The 21,516-nt window shown below is 47.6% G+C and overlaps 1 protein-coding gene and 1 long non-coding RNA gene across 6 annotated transcripts in view; one reads left to right on the top strand and one right to left on the bottom strand.

The window, feature by feature from the left end:
- Window positions 1–473: 473 nt before the first annotated feature.
- Zfp518b (zinc finger protein 518B) lies at window positions 474–19,901 on the bottom strand. 4 transcript variants are annotated; one of them, XM_087584085.1, is made up of 4 exons: window positions 16,090–16,196; window positions 13,910–14,202; window positions 3,726–6,813; window positions 478–2,702 (listed from the first exon to the last, which is right to left on the bottom strand). In XM_087584085.1, the coding sequence occupies exons 3-4, from the start codon at window positions 6,615–6,617 to the stop codon at window positions 2,634–2,636; spliced, it is 2,961 nt and encodes a 986-aa protein (XP_087440211.1). In that variant the 5' UTR covers window positions 6,618–6,813; window positions 13,910–14,202; window positions 16,090–16,196; the 3' UTR covers window positions 478–2,633. The 4 variants fall into 4 exon arrangements, 3 of the variants coding, with proteins under 3 accessions (NP_001419755.1, NP_001419754.1, XP_087440211.1); XR_015636778.1 differs by having other exon boundaries at window positions 2,594–2,702; window positions 3,264–6,813; NM_001432826.1 differs by lacking the exon at window positions 16,090–16,196 and adding an exon at window positions 19,560–19,901 and having other exon boundaries at window positions 474–6,813.
- The window catches only part of LOC120096632 (uncharacterized), a 59,935-nt gene continuing 54,352 nt past the window's right edge, over window positions 15,934–21,516 (top strand). The window contains exons 1-2 of one of the 2 annotated variants that reach the window (XR_015637097.1): window positions 15,934–17,163; window positions 18,720–18,954. This is a non-coding gene — a long non-coding RNA (uncharacterized LOC120096632). The remainder of the gene's footprint in view (window positions 17,164–18,719; window positions 18,955–21,516) is intronic. The other variant, XR_015637098.1, reaches the window with a different exon arrangement.

Here is a 21,516-nt window from a genome sequence, read left to right as displayed (position 1 = left end):
TTGGCCAATGTTTCCCTCAAGCTCAGTTCTCCCTAGGGCAAGGGAGCAATGAGATTATCCACACTTTTGAAATAGCATGGTCCTTCTTCCCAGTGTTATGTGGTATCAAGTACAGGGCTGCTGATTTGAACCAAAGATAGCAGTGCTACCACTGCCTCAGGGAAGCTGTCAAACAACTAGGACTCTGTTAATAAATTCTCTGAAAATACCTAAAAATAATTTAAAAAAAAATCCCCCTCCTGGAGAGCCCACAGGGCCAATGGGGGCCTGGTAGGAAATCACTCTTCTGTGAACTGAAGCCAATCAGAAGGGCTGTGCGGGCTCAAATCAGGGTTTGCATTTCTGGCAAGGTGTCTAATACCCTGGTAGAATTCAGTGCCTGTACCATAGGCAACGCCACTCTTATACCAGTAGTACATGCAAGACTTTGCACATTGAAGCCGTCCTGTTTAACATCTGAAATGAAAGAGCAGTGAAGATCTTAAAAGTTGCTTTATTTAAACAAAACTGATGCCAACTTTTCTATCTATATACAAACATGTTTCAGAACCAGAGCCGCAGACACACAAACTGTTCACACGGAAACTGTAATGCTTGACATGTTAAGACAAAGTTTTGTTTTCTGCTCATAAAGACATTCACAGATTCAAAAGTCATTCTGAAGGCTGAAAAACACCATACCTTCATCTTCCGGGTGGCTTATGTAAATTCTAAAGAATGGGGGATGGAACTTTGGAGGGTCAATACATTGTGTTTAGTGTGTGACCTATGATGGGGGCTCACAAAATGTTTTGGGCTGGAGATAAAATTTTGAATAAAATATAATCTACTGAGAGGACACTTACGAGACGGAGGCTTAAATTTTTTTCTTTTACTCTACTTGCCTATATCATAAATATAAGAAGATCCTTTCATTTATTTGGTCCCCCAAAGTAAGAAAAGCTAGCTTAAAAAATAAGTTTAAAATAATTTTATAAGTACTATCAACAAAATGTAGTGACTAGAGATCCTTCAAAGTCAAGGTAAGACTACAGACTTCTGTCCTTCTCCCTCCAACCCATGAGAAATGAAGTCCTTCCACACGCTTACCTACATGATAAACTTATGTCTAAAACTCTGTTGGAGAAGTCTGTCACTTTCGCCTCTCCCATACTTAGGGCTTCCAGGAGCCCTCTGAGTTCCTCAACAAGGACTGTAGTTAGGAAAATCCCCCAAAGGCTCGCTACATATTCTGCTCATTAACTCCAGCTCCATACAAACACTAGTTATTTTAGCTAAGACTTGAAAACAGCAGCTGTTGCAGCAGAATGTGGAGATTCTGTTGACGCCGATCTGTGGCAGCTCTTGGTCATTGGGGGGGGTGAGGGGCCGTGCGGCAGTGAGGTAGAGAAGGAGCGGATCCCACAGCCCCTCCTGCCACAGCACATGAAGATTCGAGTTTGAGCTGGAGGGTCACCAGTCTGCGACACAGATCAGACCTCAGAATGCTTTGTATCACGTGGCCGCCGAGCACCAAGCATGACTACATGCCACAGTACGGTGACCCACAGGGGCTGTTAGTCTCGTTTGCTCATGGGATTCAGGTCCCACCATTTACTGTGCTTTCATTTTCTAAAAATGAGATGAAACCATTGTAAAAATGTTCTTTCAAAATAAATTATTTCTAGAATATAAAAGCTTTATATTTCCCCAGCTCATGTATCATTATAAAATAGGAAATCAGAAAATTAGCTGTTGCAATTTGCATATGGTAAAAAATATTTATATGTGTACACATATAGACACATATATAAAAATGCAATTTTAAATTAAAATTATCAATTAAGAAAATGATCAGGCATAGAATTGTACCTAAGAAAAGCCAAGTGTGTGTAATGAAAACGAGCTTAAAAGGAGTGGCCCACCTGTGAGAGGATAAGCTAAGACTTGTCCCCTGAAAAGGCAAAGTCAGGAAGTCCGATTACCCAGGGATTAGAAGTCACCATTTTCAGATCTAACCACCCCTCCCCACTCACAGCATCCATCACGAAGTCCCTAAGGATGCATACTCTCAAGGTCACTGGCTGGTGACTGGGCCACCTGTGCTAGCCATGGTTAGTGCCCTTTGCCCGAGCTGCTTTTGCCCAGGAAGCCCTACCTATGTAAGAGAGAAACTTTGTCCTAATGTGCAAAGGTGCCTTGTAGATTAGTAGGTCTCATCCCCTCTTGGTGGAGGGGAAGTCCTCCCAGGAAATGTAAGCAAGAGAGAGAGAGGAGCATCTGTGGCTAAACTAGGAGCAGCCTGTTCCTATCACTAAAGACAAGGGTAGTGTTCTTAAGGCCTCCACGGACAATTGGGATCCTCTTTCCATGTTGTTGGCTCCTGCAGCTGCTAGTGTTCATGAGGAAAAATGTTCACGGAGACTAGGCCCCAATGAGGGCCTGCTCAGGAACAGGCAAAAGGAGAACAGATCTGGCCTGAGGAGCAGACCTACAGTCCTATGCTCAAGAGCATGCTGGCATCCCCTGGGGCTTTGCATGGGTCCCCAGGTGAAAAGTCAGTCACAGCAGACCCTTCACAGCCTGCTTTCACGTCCACCTGGAATGGCACCACTGAGGCTAATCTGTTTTTAATGAAATTGCTCCTTCACATTCTAAAACGGCCATTTATGATTGGTGGAATTCGATTCAAAGAACAGGTTTAACATATTTTCCTTCTTTACCTAAAACAAAAACAAAACCAATTACATATTCTCTACCCAACTATTATCAATCAAGGTATTTTAAAAGCAAGCAAAAGCTAACTACTAAAATCTGTCTTTTCTTCTCCTAATGACTGTTGCTGATACATGCCCAGTGAAAGTAAAGCTCGTGGCTCTGCAGGGCGTGAGCAGAAGCCAGTACTCACAGTGGGAGGGGTCAAGCACAGCACTCTAACCAGATTTAAGGTGATCGACCCATCGAGTAGAAAAATGTAATTTCTACTATGTAGCAAATATTCTGGAAGAGTCAAAGAAAAATCAAAGTGGATGTGTGCACCAAGACAGGTTTAACCCCTCAGCAGCATTTATCTAAAAAGTGTGTCAATCATAAACCTGCCCCTCTAAATGGATTATGAAAGATGTGTCTACTCAGAAAAATAAGAACTAAGCAAGAAAGGCCTTAGATCCCACTGAAAACCTGTGGAGAACATTACATCCTTTCAAAGGAAAACAGTAGAATTTCAGGGCCTCCCACCATTCCCTGGTCTAGCCACAGTGCTCAGGTAAGGACAGGACTCTCACCCTTCCTATGGTGACTCTAAGGAATAAGCAACTCCCTTTCTTCTACTGCATCAAGGGTCTAAGGTGTGACCCTAGCCATGAAAACTAGAAGGAAATAAAATTTCAAAGACTAAGTTTCACTCATTTGCCCTTTGAAGAAAGGACATCCCAGTCTCTGGTGGCTTCTATCAAATGCCGCTGGCCATGACTCATCCACTCTTCCTGGTCTTCGTAGAGCCGCCCACAGAACCAGCACTTGAACACACACTGGGCAGGGTCGTCCGGCAATGAGCCCACCACCTGGTAGTTGTTTTTATGAACCTTCTTCAGTTTCATTTTCAACATCATCTGCCTCTTCATGTGGTTCGTTTCTGCCACATTCTGGTAGGTCAGCCGCATATGGTACCGCCGGACACCCAGCTGACACCTAGTCCTCTCAGACAGGACAACCTTGAGGACGTTGCCTTTGTACTTGTTGATTACCTTCATCACATTGGTCACTTCGGGGGAGTCGACGTCAGGATGGTTTAACACGATGACAGGCTGGTTCCGACGGGGACATTTAATCAACTGATCTGGTTTGGCAGCTATGAGTCGCAGCTGCCTTGCCACCTGAAAAAAGGAAGGGTCTTTGAAATAGCGGCTGGGATTGGCCTGCATCTTGTTCTTCTTCTTGGCTGAGCTCACTTGCTTGGTTTTATTCTTGCTTACAGTTAGGTTTCTAGAAACTGGCCTTCCTTGCCTGCTTGAGTCACTGCTTCCTGGTACTGTGCTGTACACAGGGATGATTTTCTTAGGAGTGACACTGCAGATGGGGTCCTCTTTTCTTGATTTGGGCCGAAGAGATGTCTCCAGACTCGGGGACAAGTCTGCTGGTCCACTTCTGCACGGCAAAAGCTGGGAACCTGAGCCTGGTTGTTTCACAGGGCAGAATGGAAGTGTTCCTGCTAACTGGGCTTCACTGCAGGGGATGCTGACAGGTGTGTCACAGGTAGCCTCTATGATGCGAGCATCTTCAGAAGAGTTAAGGACCCTCAGCACAGCCCCTTTGGGGATCAGCACTGGAGTAGCAACAGGAGTCTTTCTGGTCACCCTGCTTTCCGTTTTCCCGTCATTAGCACTGACAAACGGGGGACACATTTGCTGCGGAGCATGCTGTCCACTGCCAGTAATACTGTCCTCGTTCTGAGGTTTTTGCAGAGGACCCACAGAAGGGCCAGGACCAGTAAGGGACCCACTCATTTCTTGAATAGCCTTGGGAGTTGCTTTTGAAGTCAGCTTGGGTGCCTGCCCAATGGGACGTCGCTGAGGACTACCGGCAGACAAAGAGGAAGGCTTGCCACAAGACTCGATTAGCTGCGCTATCTTTCTGCGCAGCAGTTCAATGGACTTTATTTTGGTTGTTGAACTATTCCATTTAATGCCCTCTGGCACATTTTCAGATCCAGAGCTCAACGAAAACACTGACGAGATGATTGGGCCTTCAAACGCATTACCTGCTGTTTCAGAAGTCTTGGGCAGCACGGGCCGACCGCCAGGCTGCTGGGACCTCGTTTTGTCTTCCCCAGCAAAGTTTATGTGTAAATACTCTTTTTTCTGCACAGAGGAGACCTGGCTTGTACTTCCCACTGCTTTGCTTTCCATCGGTTTGTCTTCGAGCTTCCTGTCAGAGGAAACCACTGTTTCAGGACGACTAGTCCTATTCCTGGCTTCTAAGTCATTTTCACCTAAAGGTAGCAAGCCCTTCTCTCCAGAGAAGGAAACCTTTGAAGACAACGAGGCGAGCGGAAGGAGCTGCTGGGAGTCACTGCGGGAACCTCTTCCGTCTTCAGCAAAAGCAGCAGCTGCTTTCGTCAAGAAGCGGCTCACTGTGGCTCCAGGGCCATAGGAAACACTACTTTGTACAGAGGCTGGAGAATGACTTTTTACCGAAGCTGAAGGAAGGGCTCTAGGTGGACACAAACTGTGAGACTTCTGTAAATCTTTAATTGTATCGGGACCGAGGAAAGAGTCTTGGTGACTGTGTATACCAGAATTGGGCATGAAAAAATTGCAAGACTTCACCCATTTCACATTTTTAAGCTGTTTCTGAACCAAAGAGTGCAGACGGTCAAGGCCCACAAACTCTCCAGCATTCCCTTCCATTGCTAGTGACCTCGAGGCTTCTGTGGAAAGCACTTTTGTCTGTCCCCCCGAGCCCTTCTCAGTAGTCGTGCACTCAGACACACCTCCATCTCCTCTGCTTGTTTCGAGGCGGGAGTTTTCTTCCAACGGAAACAGTTTAAGCACGAGCTGCTGTGTGCCATTGACCACCTTCACGTCCATCAACTGGGCTAGACAGTTGGTGGGGACCACCAGCTCTGAGGGTGCCATTACAGTCAGCGGCAAACCTGGCTGCACAGGTTCCTTGGAGGGGGAAAGCACTTCCACCTCAACATTCTTATTCCCCAGTAGGCTCACCTCCCTTGGCTCACACAGGGTCACTTTGTTGGGAATACACACTACATCTTTTTGATACTTCTTTAGCTCAGGTAATAACATCATATTGTGTGTCTTGTCTTTGCTAGCATGGAGAGAGAACCGAGATAGCTGGTCTGACAACTTGTTTTGGAAGGCAGCCCTGGGACTGGGGGCCTTTGAGAGTTCCATGCTCTGCTTTGAAATGTTGGTTCTCTTGGGCTCCAGTTTGGCTACAGTTTTGAATGGCCGTTTGGCACCAGCCCGCTCGTGGACCCTCCTCCTGTGCTTGACAATGTAGTCGTTGCGAATAGCACCATAGTCGCAGTACTCACATCGGTAGGGGAAGATGCCTGTGTGCTTCACCAGATGCCTCTGAAACTCCCCTTTCGTGTAGGAGATGTAGCTGCAGTGAGAACAGATGAACTTGATCTCCTCGTGTTGCAGAGTGTGTTTTCTGTACTGCAGCGGGTCCTTTGTAGAGAACCGACATTTATCACAGTAGTATTTGCCTGGCTTGAAGTTCCTAACCTTAAATTTATTTACAGGACTTGAGATGGTTTCCGTTTCATTTCTGATATGAGCGGCCCCGGCGTTATTGTTCACAAAATGCAGCTGGGTAGGCACCGCTCGAAGGCTGCATTTAAAGCAGACATAAGTGTCTTGGCCTTGCCCAGGGCCCTTCCTCAAGTCTTGAGTGGGGATCTTGTGAATACTTTTGCACTGTACACAAGTAGCAATGGTCATTGTGGCAGCCTCTGCCTCTGAACCTTGGTACAATAGGGTTTGTGCTTCCTGTCTCTCTGGCCGAGTTGCTCTATTAGGTTGTTTGGGGGACATGGTCAAGGAACTGGGTCCCCCATTCACTTGTGTGGTATACAGTTGTTCTCCAATATCCTTCATCTCCCTTAACTGCATATGCACATTGCAAACTGAAACTCAGAAAGACGTCACTCAATGAAACCCTCCTCGGATGGGCATCCTTCCACACACAGGGACTGGTGGAGCAGCAGGCACTTCTTGGTGAATACTTAATGATCAATCACGTTTTGTGTCCTTTCACAGGATGTGTGAGCCACACTATGACTGCTTTCAATTCTGTCTCCAGGCAACACTACAAGAGAAAAAAAACCATAAGGCATGATCAGTACAGAGGCTCAAGGGTTAGCTAAGCCGCCACCACTTCCACTGTGTCGTAATGGCTTGGTGGACACAATCTCCACAGATACCAAACTACCTCACTGCAGCAAAAGAAACACAACCATGCTGGCAAGCCTAAACTAAAAACATTCTCTAGCTCAGGTGCTTAGAAATCTCTCTGGACCAACCATGAGCCTGAGCCACCTGGAGGAAGGACATTAGCAGTAGCTCAAGGTCACCTTTGACAAGGGAATGCTTCGTTTAGTTGATGTGAGTACGTTCTCACAACTTCGTAGGTCGCTTCAGAAGCCTTCTACAAGCTTTCATATAAGCTCATCATAAGGAGATGCCAAGTCAGGATGCATGTGTGACTTACCAAGTGGTTGAGCAGGGCTTACGGCTGGCCGTTCACATATGCACCTGCGATATGGCAACTCTGACTCGCACACTCGCTCTGCTTCCACAAGAGAAGCCAACACCACTGACTCACACAGTGACTTCTTTAGCATCTTCGGTGGCCTCCGCCAAGTGCTAGGTGCTCTGTCTGTGAGCTGGAGGGCAGTGATCAAGAGATGCCTCAAAATAAAATCACACTTGGCACCAGCGCTGTCAGCCTGGTGGGAGAGAACCCATTCCTGAAAGTTGTTCCTTGACTGACAGATATTCTACGACACGGATACACGTGCAATGAATTTAAAAATGCTTAAAAATGGGCAAATCACTGTCTTCCCCTTATGAAGCCCACATTTGGGAGAGGGGTTCATTTGTTTAGTTGTTAAATGGTAGTTTAAAAGGAAAAAGCCAAAATTGGTAAAGAAAAAAAAAAAAAAAAGTAAAGAGGATAGGAAGAGCTCATGTAAGGAGGGTGTGGGGCTGGGTGGAGGGAGGACATCCAGACCTGTGGTAGCCAGGGACTGAGTTCTATGGGGGTCCAGAAAACAGGATGTGTCAAGCAGAGAGAAGGCAAGATCTGTAGGAAGTGGGCCTGGGGTACTTGGAGAATCAGTTGAGGTGGGGGATGTAAGATGGTCAGAATGGGACACAGGGCAATGGCTCCTCCTGTGTATGTGACAGAGAGCTGAGAGAGAGACTGGATCAATGCAGTGATATGCTCTGATTTACACCCCGACAACAGCATCCAGCTGACCTGGGAGGACTAGAGTGTGTGTCGGTGGGCTATGATTTCTTAAATTAGAACAGGTGAAGGAAACATGTATCTTCTAAAACAAGTTCTTCTATCTCATGCACATGTTACACAGTGGTTGTGAGTATATAATGTATAGACACTCTTCTCAGAAGATACAAACTAGGAGCCCAACAACACTTCTTGCTTGGAGTCTACTGGAAGCTGGTCTTTCATGATCTTAAACAAACAAAACTACCATCGTTTGAGCAATTTTCCCCATGTTTCTACCTAGCAATGAGGACCAAGGACACTTCTTCATGAAGCCACAGAGCTGCAAGGATGATTGTCTCCACAGGGAAGGAAGCACACAGACACTCAAGGATTTGGTGATAGGCAGGAAAGTGAGGGAGAACCAGCAGCTCCTTCTGACACAGGATGGTCAAGAGCTACACAAAGCCAGTCTGAAAGGTCAGCTCAGAGTAGGCACAGGCCTCTCTGCTGCACTCAGATGTGGTATAAAACCCTTTAAAAGGAAGCTTTGAAAAACACTGGAGATCCCACATTAAGGACAAGTTGTGACTGCGTGTAGTCTTCTCCTTCCTGTCCAGCTCTGGTGAATGATGGTTACCTCCACCCAAAGCAACTATCAGCATATAGCCAAGCCCCGACACCAGATGCAGCATCAAGGAGACAAAGGCCTGGGGAGTTGGGGTGGCAAGTGCTGTCTGACCCCTCCAAGTTCAAGCATATATGTATGCCAGAGGACCGTGACTTGTACAGGACGCATGAATGCTCCAAACTGGCAGCAGGGACCAGGCTTTCTACTCCACTGTACCCTGGTGTGGATGGAAAGAGCCCTTCCAGGGACATCAGTAGGAGAAGTAGTTATACTGTTTACTTCCCAGTTCTCTAAACTGACACATGTGAAAGGAGACAGGGTGACCCTAGAACTCTTGCAATGCACAAAGTGACCTCAAGCAGTGACCTATGTGCATGTGTTCTCTCATCTATAAGACAAAAGCCTGGATTAATTAGGTTTCTAAGCCTGAGGCTGTTGGTCTCTGAAATAAGACTTTATAATTTAAGAACACGAGTATCTTCAACATGTTCTCCCCAGCAATTTCATGCAGATGCCATTCAGTGCCAGAAGGGCCTGGACAACCACAGGGCCATAGAATGCAGAGGCTGAAGTGAGGGCATAGAGCTCACGCCCAGTGGTCCTGAAGCGCGGAGGAACCTAAGAGCCATGCAAATGCAGACATTCCAGGGGAGAGGGGGCTGTTAACACATCACTGGTTAAGGCACCAGGTAACCCTGACAAGTCTGCCTACAGTTGGAACTGCTAGCTTCCAGACTCTGAGTCCTTTAAACACTCCCACCTTTGGCATACTGGCTACTCTAAGCCCCCCAGTCCTTCCCTCTTCAGGCAGAATTTTGTTTTCATTGCCAACAATTCACCCCGAAATAGAAATGAGGCTGCTTCCCTGGAACCCCCCTTCCACTCTGTCTTGCAGGTAAACAAAGGAGCAGTCTTGATGGGCCCAGCTAGTAATCTATTGCCAGGCAGTTCTTGGTTCTCAGTTTGGTCCCAAAGGTCTGCACCCAATCACTATGGCGATGGCTACTCCCATCGACCAGCCTTAGAACCTTATAACCCCGGGCAGCGGTGGGGCTGGTGCTGCACTAAGGTAAGCACTTGCCCTGCATAGCTTGCTTACTGATGGCTTCAACGTAGAGCCTCATTACACGAGCATTAACTATGAGCAGTTACCAAAGAACCGCACCTACAGAGCTCCCTTCAGGTTTTCACATCTCCACAGCCTCGAAGACTCAAGAAGGAAAACCCTTTTACCATGTTTTTGCCCAGTCCCTTCACATCCTGGAGGCTCTCAATCCTTTCAAATGTTTAAATGGATTTAGCCAGCAGGCTCATGACCGTTAGTAAGAAGCAGAGAGCATCTTGAAGCGGTGTTCCAGATAATCAGGCTGGCTCCGAGTGGCTGAGGAGCAATGGGGTCCTGTGTTAGCATCTCTGCAAAACCATCTAAGCAGTTACATATGCTCCCTAACTTCCAAGGGGGTTACAACCCACCGAAACCCGAGACTATCCTAAGTGAAACACAAATTCAACACACTCGCCTACAGCACGGCATGACACTGCCATAGCCCATTTTCCAACTCAGAATGCTCACATTAGCTAGCACGCAGCTAGACAGTTTACATAAGATAACCAAGTCATGTCATTCTTCAATACAGTTAGTTCATGGTACAGTACTGATGGCTTACACTGGTAATAGCATGGCTGGCCACGAGCTCCAGGTGGAGGCTGCCACCCGACATCACAAGAATGCTGTGCTGTATATGGCCAACCTGATAAAAGGTCAAGAAACAAACCCGGAAGTATTATTCCTGCTGACCCCACACGCACACTTCCTTCTGTATGTGAAGTCAGAGTCCTAGGAGGAACAATCGCAAGTTGGAGACAATGTGTATTTTAAATTAAGGACAGGCATGAACGGGAGACTCGAGACTGATCACTCATCCTTGCTGAGAGAAGCCGGACATCTAGGCCGTAAACCATTTCAGTGTCTTGTACACTTTGAGACTATCCTCAGTACAATACCGCTGCCTCCCGTCTCATGGTAGAGAAGAGGCGGGGTTTCTTTAAAGTCCTAGCTGACCTTTGCAACCTGTGTGGCTAGGAGCAGGACAGCACACAGCTCCAGTGTTAATACTCCGAGGGGAAGAGAAGTAGCAGCAGCAGCATGGGAAATGAGATGGACATGAGGACACTTCTCAGGTACGGCCCATCTGAATGAGAGCATCGTTCCTTGCACACGAGTCTTTTGGTTCACACACAGCCCTTTGTAAAGCTGGATCCTTTGGCAAGTTACTATCGATGGACTGAGGGCTGAGGATGTCATAAGACACTGATGGCAGAGGGCTGTAATGCACTTAACACCAAAGGCACCCAAGACATCAGTGGCAGAGTTCACTGACCTCCAAAGTCACTGCTCCTAGGGCGAGACGCCAATTTTTTTTTTTTCTTTCTGATAACTCAGAAGGGCTAAGTACTGTGAACTTAATGGCCCAAAAGGAGATCCATTTAACATTGTTTGCTTTCTATAATCAATGACTTAGCAGCATATAAAGAGCTTTTTAATGGCAGAATTATCTATAGCAAAGCCAAAGACGACTGTCATGTCCACAAAGGAATAGTTCTGTGTGCCACACCCTCACTCAGCACTGAGGTAGGGGTGGGAGTGTACTTGCAATGCAATATGGGTAAGGTTTTTTATTTTGTTTTATGTTTTTAATTTTTTAATTTTGAGCTCACTTGTATTGATTTCTTATATACTTCCTGCAGGAACACAAGGGGAAATTTTAACTGGAAGATCTAGTTCACTGATGCTAAAAGCCAGCAAAGGCAGGAAAGTTTCTATTCACCATTAAGAAGGAAGCATATGGCTTCCTAATGTTTATTAGTGTTCAATAGGTCAGAAAGGGCCAAGTGTGTAAGACCAGCTCTCCCATTATCATTCTAGAAACAATGCAGGGTTTTAAATGGCAGTGCCAACAGTTGCTGGTGTATGACCTGAGGCACACTGCTCGCTCCCTGGCCTACGGCACAGGGTTGGCAGTAAGGGTAACCAGCAAAATGCCAGTGAAAGGTATCAGGAAGGTGGGTGGTTCACCAGGTCTCATTAGATGTTACTTTACATTTTTAATGAAGAAAATATGCCAAGCATAGGTTTCTCAGCTGCCTGGTTACGGCTCTTTTTAGAACACAGTTGAGTCTCCTTTTACATTTAAACACTGTTTTGTTTGGTTGTGTAGTCAAGACTGACCCAACTAGAAACTAGTCAGCCTCAGCGGTAACAGGGCAGTAGTCACCGTGGGAGAAAAGACACTGCTGGACGCACACTGCCCTTTGGCAAGTGACTTCTCTCTCTTCACTGTCCGGCAAGGGACAGTGCACCACTCACAAGCTGTATCTATACTCCTGTTTGTGACTTATCTCAGTCGCACCCTCAGTGAACCCTTTTAACACTATTTGAGACTATAATGGCTAGTGGCCTGTAGCTAAGACTGGACGGGGAAGATGCCAGTATTAGACTTACAAACAGCATATCATCTTCCGGACCTTTAAATAAAACCTGGGCAAGTGCTTCAGTGACTCCAAATCAGAACTGAGCAGACGGGAAAGCAGGCCTAAACGGGTAGTGTCAGCCATTCAGTGGACTTTTCAAGCCGAACCGTCTTGCACTCAGGAATGATTAAGGATGACTATTACCTTGATGACAAGAAGCATGTCCAAATGCCACTGGAAAAAAAAAACACACACACACACACTGTCCCCAAGGAAGGTCTCACTGTCTTCTGAAAGCAGGTATATTGTGGGGGCAACAGAACAGAAGGTGTGACAATCTGATTGTCTGCTTTCTCGGGGACTGCAATTTAAGCGTGCGGAGCCTAGGACCTTGGGAAACCAATGACAAGGGTCAAAGGGCAGGTAGGCCTTTGGCTTGCTAGCTATCTAGCCGTGTGATTTTAGACTTTTAACCTAACTTAGCCCGAGTTTCTGCAGTAGTAAACAAGGATAATTAACCATGTGGCTGAATGAAAAGAAATCTACATGCCAAGTAGCTAGTAACAGAGAGCCTGTCTTGTCAGGAAATGCCAACAGTTTGGTAAGACTTCTTTAAGTGTTAGGGTCCAGTAAAGCTCCACCGAGACGCATAACTGAAAGGTCCACACACAGAGGCCTTGCTCAGAGGCTACGAGCTCCCACGGTTAATAGAGAAAGTGGCTATGCAGAGAGAGCATCAATGGCCTCTACACCAGAAAACAAAGAACGGGATTTATTCTATGGGCCAGTTCTTCCAACGGTTTATGAGAAAAGAAAGAGTAAGACTAAGGCTGGATCCTTCGAGTTCCAGGCTTGCAATTTCAATGTGAAAAATAAGATCATTAATGAGCAAATATGCTTGTGAACATTAGATAGGACACACGAGGTACACACACGAGGTACGTACACACACACACACACACACACACACACACACGAGGTATTACAAGTAGTAGGTATAAATTACAGATTTGAAACATTCAAAGGGCTCAAAGGTCTCTGAAGATATTTAGTATGAACACATTTTTGTCTTCCCCTCATTCCCTTTTCAGCCTCAAAGAAAACCCCCAAAAATTTGTAGACTAGTTTAATAGGAGAAATCTTTCCTTCTACGATGGGGAACCGAGGCCTTGACTCTATTAAGGGAAACGTGGTCTGGATAAGCCCACGGTGTTTAAAGGAAGTTCCTTAGGGGCTTTGAAAAATGCTCCTTCCAGGTACCCATTTCTCAAAGACTTGTGTTTAACTGAGGTGATGGCAGGGCAGAAACCATACATAAGTCTACAGGGCTTTAAAAATGATTCTTGTATGCGATTCGGGCTGGGAACCACCTGAATTACAGGCTCAGGAAAGTGTGGGGGTGGCAAGAAAAACTGTCACTCTGCAGACTTCACAGTGGAGGTGGGGGTAGGCCACTGCCTTTAGAGTAGTTTGGTGCCTCAACATGTGAGAGTCAAGGCCTTGCCAGTGCTCAGCAGCTCTACCTTGGGAACACCAAGGTCTCTGAGAGGTGTAGAGCTCGGCAATCCTAATGTCCCTGCTCTCCCACCACTGTCTGGGCACGGCTAAGTACAAACAGCACAGATGAGAACTGTGCTAGTCCACCCCTGTATGGGTTGCTGTCCCTAAGGAGTCTGAGTGGAGCCAGAAGTAAAGGGCAAATTCAATGTGGATCCTGTTATGAGGAAGTGGACCAGGGTGCTCTCAACAGCTGGCCAACTGCCGATGCCATAGCACCTTGGCCTTAGTCATGAAAGGGTGCCTGTAATGGTCAAACATGGTCCTAGACACTCTTTGAAACAAAACTTCAATTACCTGCTTCTTTTAAAACCGAAGGGCCGGGAGACGGTATGTGGCTTTTCTAGGTCACACTGAGGTGGAAAGTGGTGGCAGGCAGCATCCAGTTAAAACTTCGTCTTGTGAGCTGAGGTCACAGCCAGGATTCCTGGCCTCTTGGGCACTGCTCGTCCAGGCCCAGAAGTCAAGTGTGTGGTAAGTCTCTGGCTCTTATCTTCCCGGCCTTATTAGCCACTGAGCACCACACGTCTCAGGACTTCGGGCCGTGGTGTAGACATCTAGGCCCAGAAGCCAGGGCTGCGCCAACAGGCCTGCAACAGAGTCAGACACTTGGGTGTGAGTCTGGGGTCTGCAAGGTATGGTCTCTTGGATATACTTATTGTAGGAAAGACAAAACAAATCAACCTTCAAAACACTTCTCATGGCAGCCAGTCTAAGCTTAAAAAAGGGGTTCCTAGGAACTGAAATGAAATGGAGGGCTCTCTTGCTGGAGTGGGGCACACTGACTCAGAATCCTTCTTAGGCTACCCTGTGCCTCTCACTCCCACCCACGAAGGGACAGTCTGGGTTAGATAGTCTCCAGCTATTTTTCTGTAGGCAGCTGGGTTTGCAGGGGAGCAGCAGCGTGCAATGGAGATCAATGACAGCCTAGGAACAATCAAGGCTGGGCAAATCCTCACTGGAAAGGCCCCCACTTACCACAGTGATCAGCAGACTTGGCCATGAAAGGCCCCTGCCATTGCACTGGCTCAGAGGATACGGGAGTGGGTGAAGAAAATGGCAGCCTTTGCAGTGACAATTATTAACCTGTTCTTTGTTCTGACTCTTGTACAAACACTGTTTCAGACCCTCTTACTTAAAGGCAGATAGACAAGAAAGACAATATAGGTTTCTTTAAGTTTTTTTTTTAAAATCAAGGGGTGACATCTGAGAGGAAGCCAGCAGAGAAGACAAAGCCCTCCTTTACTCTCCACTGGGTAGCAGCACAACAGGGCTGGATACATCAAATGCCCCTGTCAGGGCTAACATAACAGATCCAGGGTAAAAACATATTTTAAATAAATGCATGCCTTTGATAAGGATACTGCCTACAATTTAAAAAGCCGAATATGACACTCCAAGCATATAAATATTTCTGGGCTTCCAGAATCCTTGGCAAGGGCATACTCTTCTGTATAGTCCTGGGCTGGGCTTAACTTTGTATGTGTGACTTAGAGGGACTGGGGCACCTTCCCAAGCTAGATGGCTGCTCTTCTGTAGCAAGTGTTGCAAGCTACTGGTGTGCAGGGAATTTTCTTCGAAGGTGATTTCAATTCTAAACTTAAGGTGCGATGTTTTAGGACCCCAAACACAACACCGAGTTTGGGTTGGTAGGCTATTTTTTCAATAGGACAATGTGCTTGATGGTTCACTTTTTAAAAAATGATTAACTATTGTTGGTATCCTATTGTTTTTAAGAATAGAAGTAATTTAAAGGGGTAGGTCAAATATCCAACAAACACAAGGGGAGTTTGAGAATTCCAATCTTTTGGTTTTCCCTTTTCGGGTCATAAACTTTGTATTGGTTGTTTCTCTTCTTCTGTACCCTTTCCCTAGCCTTAATCTGCACCCAATCCCTCAACTCCAGGCAACAAGATCTGCGATGATGAAAGACTGCGATGGAGCTGTTCTGCAAAAGGTGACATCAAGACTCATCCCACCCAGAATCAGGTCTTCTGTGGACAGGCCCACCCCGACACCCGCTCCAAAGACAATGCCAGCGTGGTCCTCAAGTTTATTGTTGGCGCGCTCGCAGGGATGCACGCTTTCCCGGGCGAGGCCAGGGCGCCTTCTGGCGCTGAGTGAGGTGCGAGTGCGAGAGCTGCACCGTCGCGTCCCCTCAGGGCCGGCCGGTCACAGATGGGGTGTCTTCCAAACACTGAAAGCCAAAGCCGCGTCAAGCCGGCCTCGGAGGCCGAGAGGCTTTAAAAATGGCCTCCTGACGACACTTCCTGCTCGGGGCCGAGGCATCATTTAAAAAGCCGGCTCAACCGCCCGGCACGATGAGTCGCGGGGCTGAGCCGGCACTGCACAAAGGCCGCAGGGTGGGCCGTGGGTCTCTGACCCGATCCGTCTAACACAGAGGCGCGCACGCGGAACCGTGGAGCCACACCCCGCCTCACCCGCCCAGGTCCCCACCGCCCCGCACCACCACTCACCCGGACGCCGCGGCACCGCACGGTCCCAGATCCCAGTGGACGGACAGGCATCTAGACCGCCGGCTACCGCCCGCAGACCGCCGCCGCCGCGCCCGCTGTAGGTCCCTACCCGGGGGGCGGAGTCGGGCCGGCGGCGCGCGTGCGCAATGCGGCGCGACTGCAGCCGAGAGGCGGGCTCCTGAGGTTGCCCCTTCACTGCCTCTGTCTGGGCTGTGGGGTCTGAGGTTGGGGCGTTCGCACCCACTGGGTGCAGTGTTTGCATCGCTCTGTCCTGCACGCTCTGCAGCTTCCTTTGCAAAGAACTGAGTGCGCTTCTCTTTGGGGTCAACGGAATATCCATGGGTGCCCGGCCTTCAATGGGTCCTGCTGAGGGTGGATTTGGTGCTTGCCCTCAAGGAGCTTGAAGTCCTGCAGCAAGTAAGTGAAGCGACACCAAAGGGGCTCAAGTCTTCAGCCATTGCAGCTTCTTGGGGCGCCCTAGTGAAGGAGATGGGCCTGCAGCCCTAGGATTGGATACAGCTAGTTGCTGGGCCTTGGGCATGGAAGCTTCGACACAGTCATTTCTAAAGCTTAGGAAGATCATAATGAAGTCTGAGGCTTCATCTCGTGCACGTTGTGACAGTCAGCAGGGAAAGGCTTGACGGAGAGACAGAAGATGCTATGAGCTCATTTAGTGTGGGAGTTTGTGTCTACCTCCGAAGTTTCAATGATGTCTGCAGATAAATGGCCCTTTCACATTAGGTCTACGCCTACAGTCTACTGGATACAAGACAGCCCTAATATAGTCCCACTCTGAGGGAAGAAGGGAATCATATGGCCAGTGACAAAAATAAAACTGCCCCTCAGCAAGGGCAGATGGTTGCACGGGAGCAGCGTCCCTGTGAAGTGCAGATCATTCATGGACAATAGGCAGAAGTTTCCTTCAAAGCTCTGCAAAGAAAAGAAGCCAAAACTGGATTCCTGTTCCTTCCTCTGGGTGTCGGAGATCAGCTCCTAGATATCAGTTGTATGCTGGGAGGAGAAGCTGGGCTTTGGCGAAATCCAACCTGGATGAATGGAGTCTGGGAAGAACAGGTAGTCACAACGCCAGCTGCTAGGCAAGCCCCCAGCTCCTGAAAGAGCAGATGCTAGACATAGAAAGTCTGGGCAGAGAGTCTTTTCGTCGTTCTGTGAGACAGTGCTTTGACCACACCCTGATAAGTGATCTACCTACTCCTGTTTTCTCTTTCTCCTGATAGGTAAACCAAAGGACTCTCAGGAAACAAAAACAAATAGGTTCGAAGTTCAGTCTCCCTCAAGAGAAGGCTAATGATGAGTAGAACATTGGGAATACGTCCTGGTCATGTCTGAGACCCTCTAGTGACACAAGGAACCCACTCAGGAAAGTCAGTTATGCATCGGAGAACCAGAAGTCTCAGAGCTAGAGAGTTTTTGGCTCAAAGTGTTGTTTCCTTTTCATTCCCACCCATACATCACAGTCCTGCCTTTGAGTCACAGAGAATTGGTAGAAGGTTGCTTTTGGATTGACTGGAAGTTTCTGTGGAGATAGAGTTTTATAGGCCTGCTTCCTAGCCCACAGGAACCTTAGTTTCTCATGCAAAATCCAGTCAATGTTAGGACCTCTCCCATAGGCAAGCTGTCTGTGTTCAACAAGATAGTCTAGACCAGCGGTTCTCAACTTGTGAGTAATAACCCCTTTGGGGGTCCCATATTAGATATTTACATCGCAATTCATAACAAGTAGCAAAATTACAGCTATGAAATAGAAATAAAATAATTTTTACGGTTGGGATCACCACAACATAAGAAACCGGGTCAGATCATTAGGAAGGTTGAGAACCACTGGTCTAGACTGTCACAGTCCCTGACTCTTGAGAAGAGACTAATAACTCACAATTCTCAGAATCCCCAGGAAAGTGGTTTGCAAAGAAGGGAGAGGGGATATTTGCAGCTTGGGAAAGGGTCGGGCAGGGATATAGACTAGGATTCATGAAACCATGAAGGTTGAAGTGTTGCTCCCGTGGAGTCTTTTGATGGGGAAAAAGAAAGAATTAATCAGAAATTCTAATCTGTACACTTACGATGCCGCCATTCACAGCCTCTTCCCCACCCTCTAGAATACTTTGCCCAAGGTCTTTCTTGTCCAAGATCTCTTCTGATGTGGACTGAATTATGTTCTACAGAAAGATGCCGAAGCCCTCTGTCACGGTTCCTGTGAATGTGACCTTACTGGGAAATGGTCTTTATGCACATAACCACATTAAAATGAGGTTATTAGGGTGGGCCTTTGACCAATACAGCAGTGTCCTTGGAAGAAGAGGTCAAAAGGAACAAGGTATCTGGAAAAGGTCTGTGTATCAGTACACAGAAGACAGCATTGAAAACAGGCAGAGACAGGTTACATAGTCAGTCAATTGAACCAGCAATAGTGATCAGAAGCTGCAAAAGCCAAAAAGAACCCACTTCTCTTTAAAGTTTTGGAGGGAGCATGGTCCTGCTGATAGCCTGACTCCATCAGACTTATTTTGTCTGAGACAAGGACTCTATATAGCCCTAGCTAGCCTGGAATTCAATGTGTAGACTGGGCTGGCCTCTGACTCAGAGGAACCCTATGTGCCTCTGCCTTTCAGATGTTGGGATTAGAGGAAAATGCCTCCACACCTCCTACTTCTAACCTCCAGAAAGGCTAATCAGCTTTCTGTCACTCAGCGTTCAGAAACTAGCAGCCTTCCTGTTGTAACTGCCTCAGCTGTAGGGGAAGCCGTGAATGAGCCTGTCTTCGGATGCTAAGAGCTGAGAACTGCAGCCAGAGGAGGTTGCCTGACATTCCCTTTGGGCAGGGTTGTGGCTGCACAAACCTGTAAGGTAATGTATGCCAAGGGCCAAAGATACTGGATAGTCAGAAAGAGTGGGAAGCAGGAGGACGGGTGTCCGAGTTGTGTTTCTGGTGATCTGCAGATGAAACTTCAGCAGCAATGGGAGGAACCTGCATAAAGGCTCTGAAATGGGGGACAGGGAATGTGGGTGTCGGGAAGAGAAGGAAGAACAGTATGGATTTAACCCTTGCAGGTTCTTGAAAGGCATGCCTTCCGGAGTTCTTTGAACTGTGCCAAGAACACATGGTCTAAGAGGGCATCCATGAGCCTCTGCATCCTGTCTGCTTTGCCCTATCTCTGTATTTCTTTACTACACACCACACCAGCCAGTTTAATTTTCTCTAGTGGCCTCTGACACCCCTGATTAACACCCACATGACCCACATGATTAACACCCCAATGTCCCTTAGAAAAGAGCCAGTCTGTTGCACACAGGCCAGTGTATTCACACTAACGTTTCCATGTGGACACCATAAATCTCAGATGCTTTAAAACTGCGTACATCAAAGACCCACGGGAACAGCCTGCTCCACCTTTAAAAAAAAAATCGACATATTTCTAGTAGCTTCTTTCGGTGGTCGTAGTTTTACTCACCCTTGAAAGAGATACAAAGGCCCTTTCCGCCCAGGTCCTTAAGTTGCCACACCACAGACCTACTGCTCAATGGTAGCGACTTTTCTGTAAGTTGTGGGGAATAGGAGCTGTAGACTCTGTCCCCAGATATGTGACCCTGGGCAAGTTAGCTCGGGTCTTTGAGACATTCATTGTTCCTAGGAGCAGATTTTCCCTTGGGGATGTTCAGGCGTCGGGTGTGTGGACCACCTTCCGGCTGCCCTCTTCCGCTAGGACGTGGGGTTCCAGGCTCTCCGAGTGCATCCAAAGGTTCAACTCCTGGAGCTGCTGGAGCGTACAGTGACAGCCGCAACAGGCATGCGCGACCGATAGACGTTGTGGTGTGGCTCGTGCAGTACTGCCGGCAGCCTGGGGCGTCGTTGCAGAGCCTGTGCTCCAGGCTCCTAGCTGTAGAGTTCCATCAGCTACTTAACCAGCCCTACTGCCCACTGCTGCGAGGATCCGAGCCTGAGACCCCTCTGTCTCTTCTGCTAAGTCCGAGCCGGAGACCAGACTCGTGGCTTTAGTTTTTCTAAGGTCCTGGAAGCTGAACATGCTTTGTTTGGGGATAACCCAGGACTCTGCTTGGAAGAGCTCCCGTGGCACTCCTCAGATCTAGGTTGGCATGCTATCCAAAGAGCATGCGATGAGCTCTCAGTGCCAGTTTCTGTTAGACTGGAGCTGCTGCCTCTGGGCTGTCAGTTCCTCGAAGATAAGATCTGTTTTTATTCGGGGAAGCCCTAGAATCTCTCTTGGTGATTGACATAGTGGGTTTCCGGGCTTCCCAGAGCCATCTGCATTCTTTAGAACAAGGATATGTGAAACATGGTGCATGATAGGGGCCCTCCTTGGATAGGGTGTAGGTCCAGAAGGCAAGGAGAGTGCACGCAAGGATAATGATGGTCATGGTGTTTATAGAAACTCAGTGAAATCTGTGCACAGCATGGGCTTTAGACAGCACAGGCACTTGTGGCTAGGGCTTTAGAGATGCAGGAGCTGGGCGGAGTATAGGGATTTGTAGGGAGGGGGGGTGGCGCTCAGGGCCAGGGATACAGGAAGATCTAGGCTTATCCCCAGGCTTCCTCTCACTGGTCATCAATCCTGCATCCAGAGTGGTCCTTCTACAGAGCTAACAGGCTAAATCAGTCTTCTGCCTACCTGTTGGTCCAGGACCCTGCAGTTTTAGGGCTGGGCCCACCGAGCCTTTTAAGTCAGTTCCTACTCTGCCCTCCTTATCCTATAAGTTTGCTTTCTTGCTGACTCCTCTCTGCACTACTGCGCACCAGACTTAGACTCCTGTTACCCGGCCCCACAGGCTTCTGACATGCTTTACTTTTGCCCTTCCAACCCTAACATCACCTTCTCAGAGGCTTTGCTAAACCATCATCCTGCCCTGCCCCCACCTTCCCATCCTGTGTTCGATGTTATTCATGAGTGTAACTGCTCACTTTCCTGTTCTTTTTTTCTCTTCTACAAAATAAACCACCACTGGTCTTGTTTAATCTTAGAGGCCCAATGCCTGGGTAGGAAAGCCTGGGACTTCTTAGGATCCTAAAACTTGAGTTGCCCTTTATAAATTGGAAAAAAAAAAATGTGGTCTGAGGCACCAAAGCACGCTCATGTTTGGTTCCAAGTCAGAACCTGACCTCCAAGCTGGTTCTGTCATCTGAGAGTTTCTTGTCTGAGGGAAATTGAGGGCAAAACATTTTTCTCCCTCAGGTTGTGGTGAGGGTGAGATGGGGGAAACATTTGTAGAAAATAAGGGAGCTGGTATTGAGAGCTGACTATGGTCCCAATACTGCCTGACTGTAGGAACCAACACTGCCCAGATCTTGGTTGTTTAAAAAGACAAAGGTTTATTTTTCTGTCTATGCTCCCTGACCACCGTGGATTGGCTAAAGATGCTGCTTGTTCACCTTTCATCCAGCGACAGGGCTGA

The sequence above is a fragment of the Rattus norvegicus genome, chromosome 14, assembly GCF_021556685.1.
Source record: "Rattus norvegicus strain SHRSP/BbbUtx chromosome 14, alternate assembly SHRSP_T2T, whole genome shotgun sequence".
NCBI lineage: Eukaryota > Metazoa > Chordata > Mammalia > Rodentia > Muridae > Rattus > Rattus norvegicus.
Note: the sequence above shows the minus strand (reverse complement) of the source record. Positions and strands in the feature narration are given on the sequence as shown.

Excerpts from the sequence above, each read along its gene's own strand:
- Zfp518b (NM_001432826.1), bottom strand. The coding sequence starts at position 6,617 with ATGCAGTTAAGGGAGATGAAGGATATTGGAGAACAACTGTATACCACA.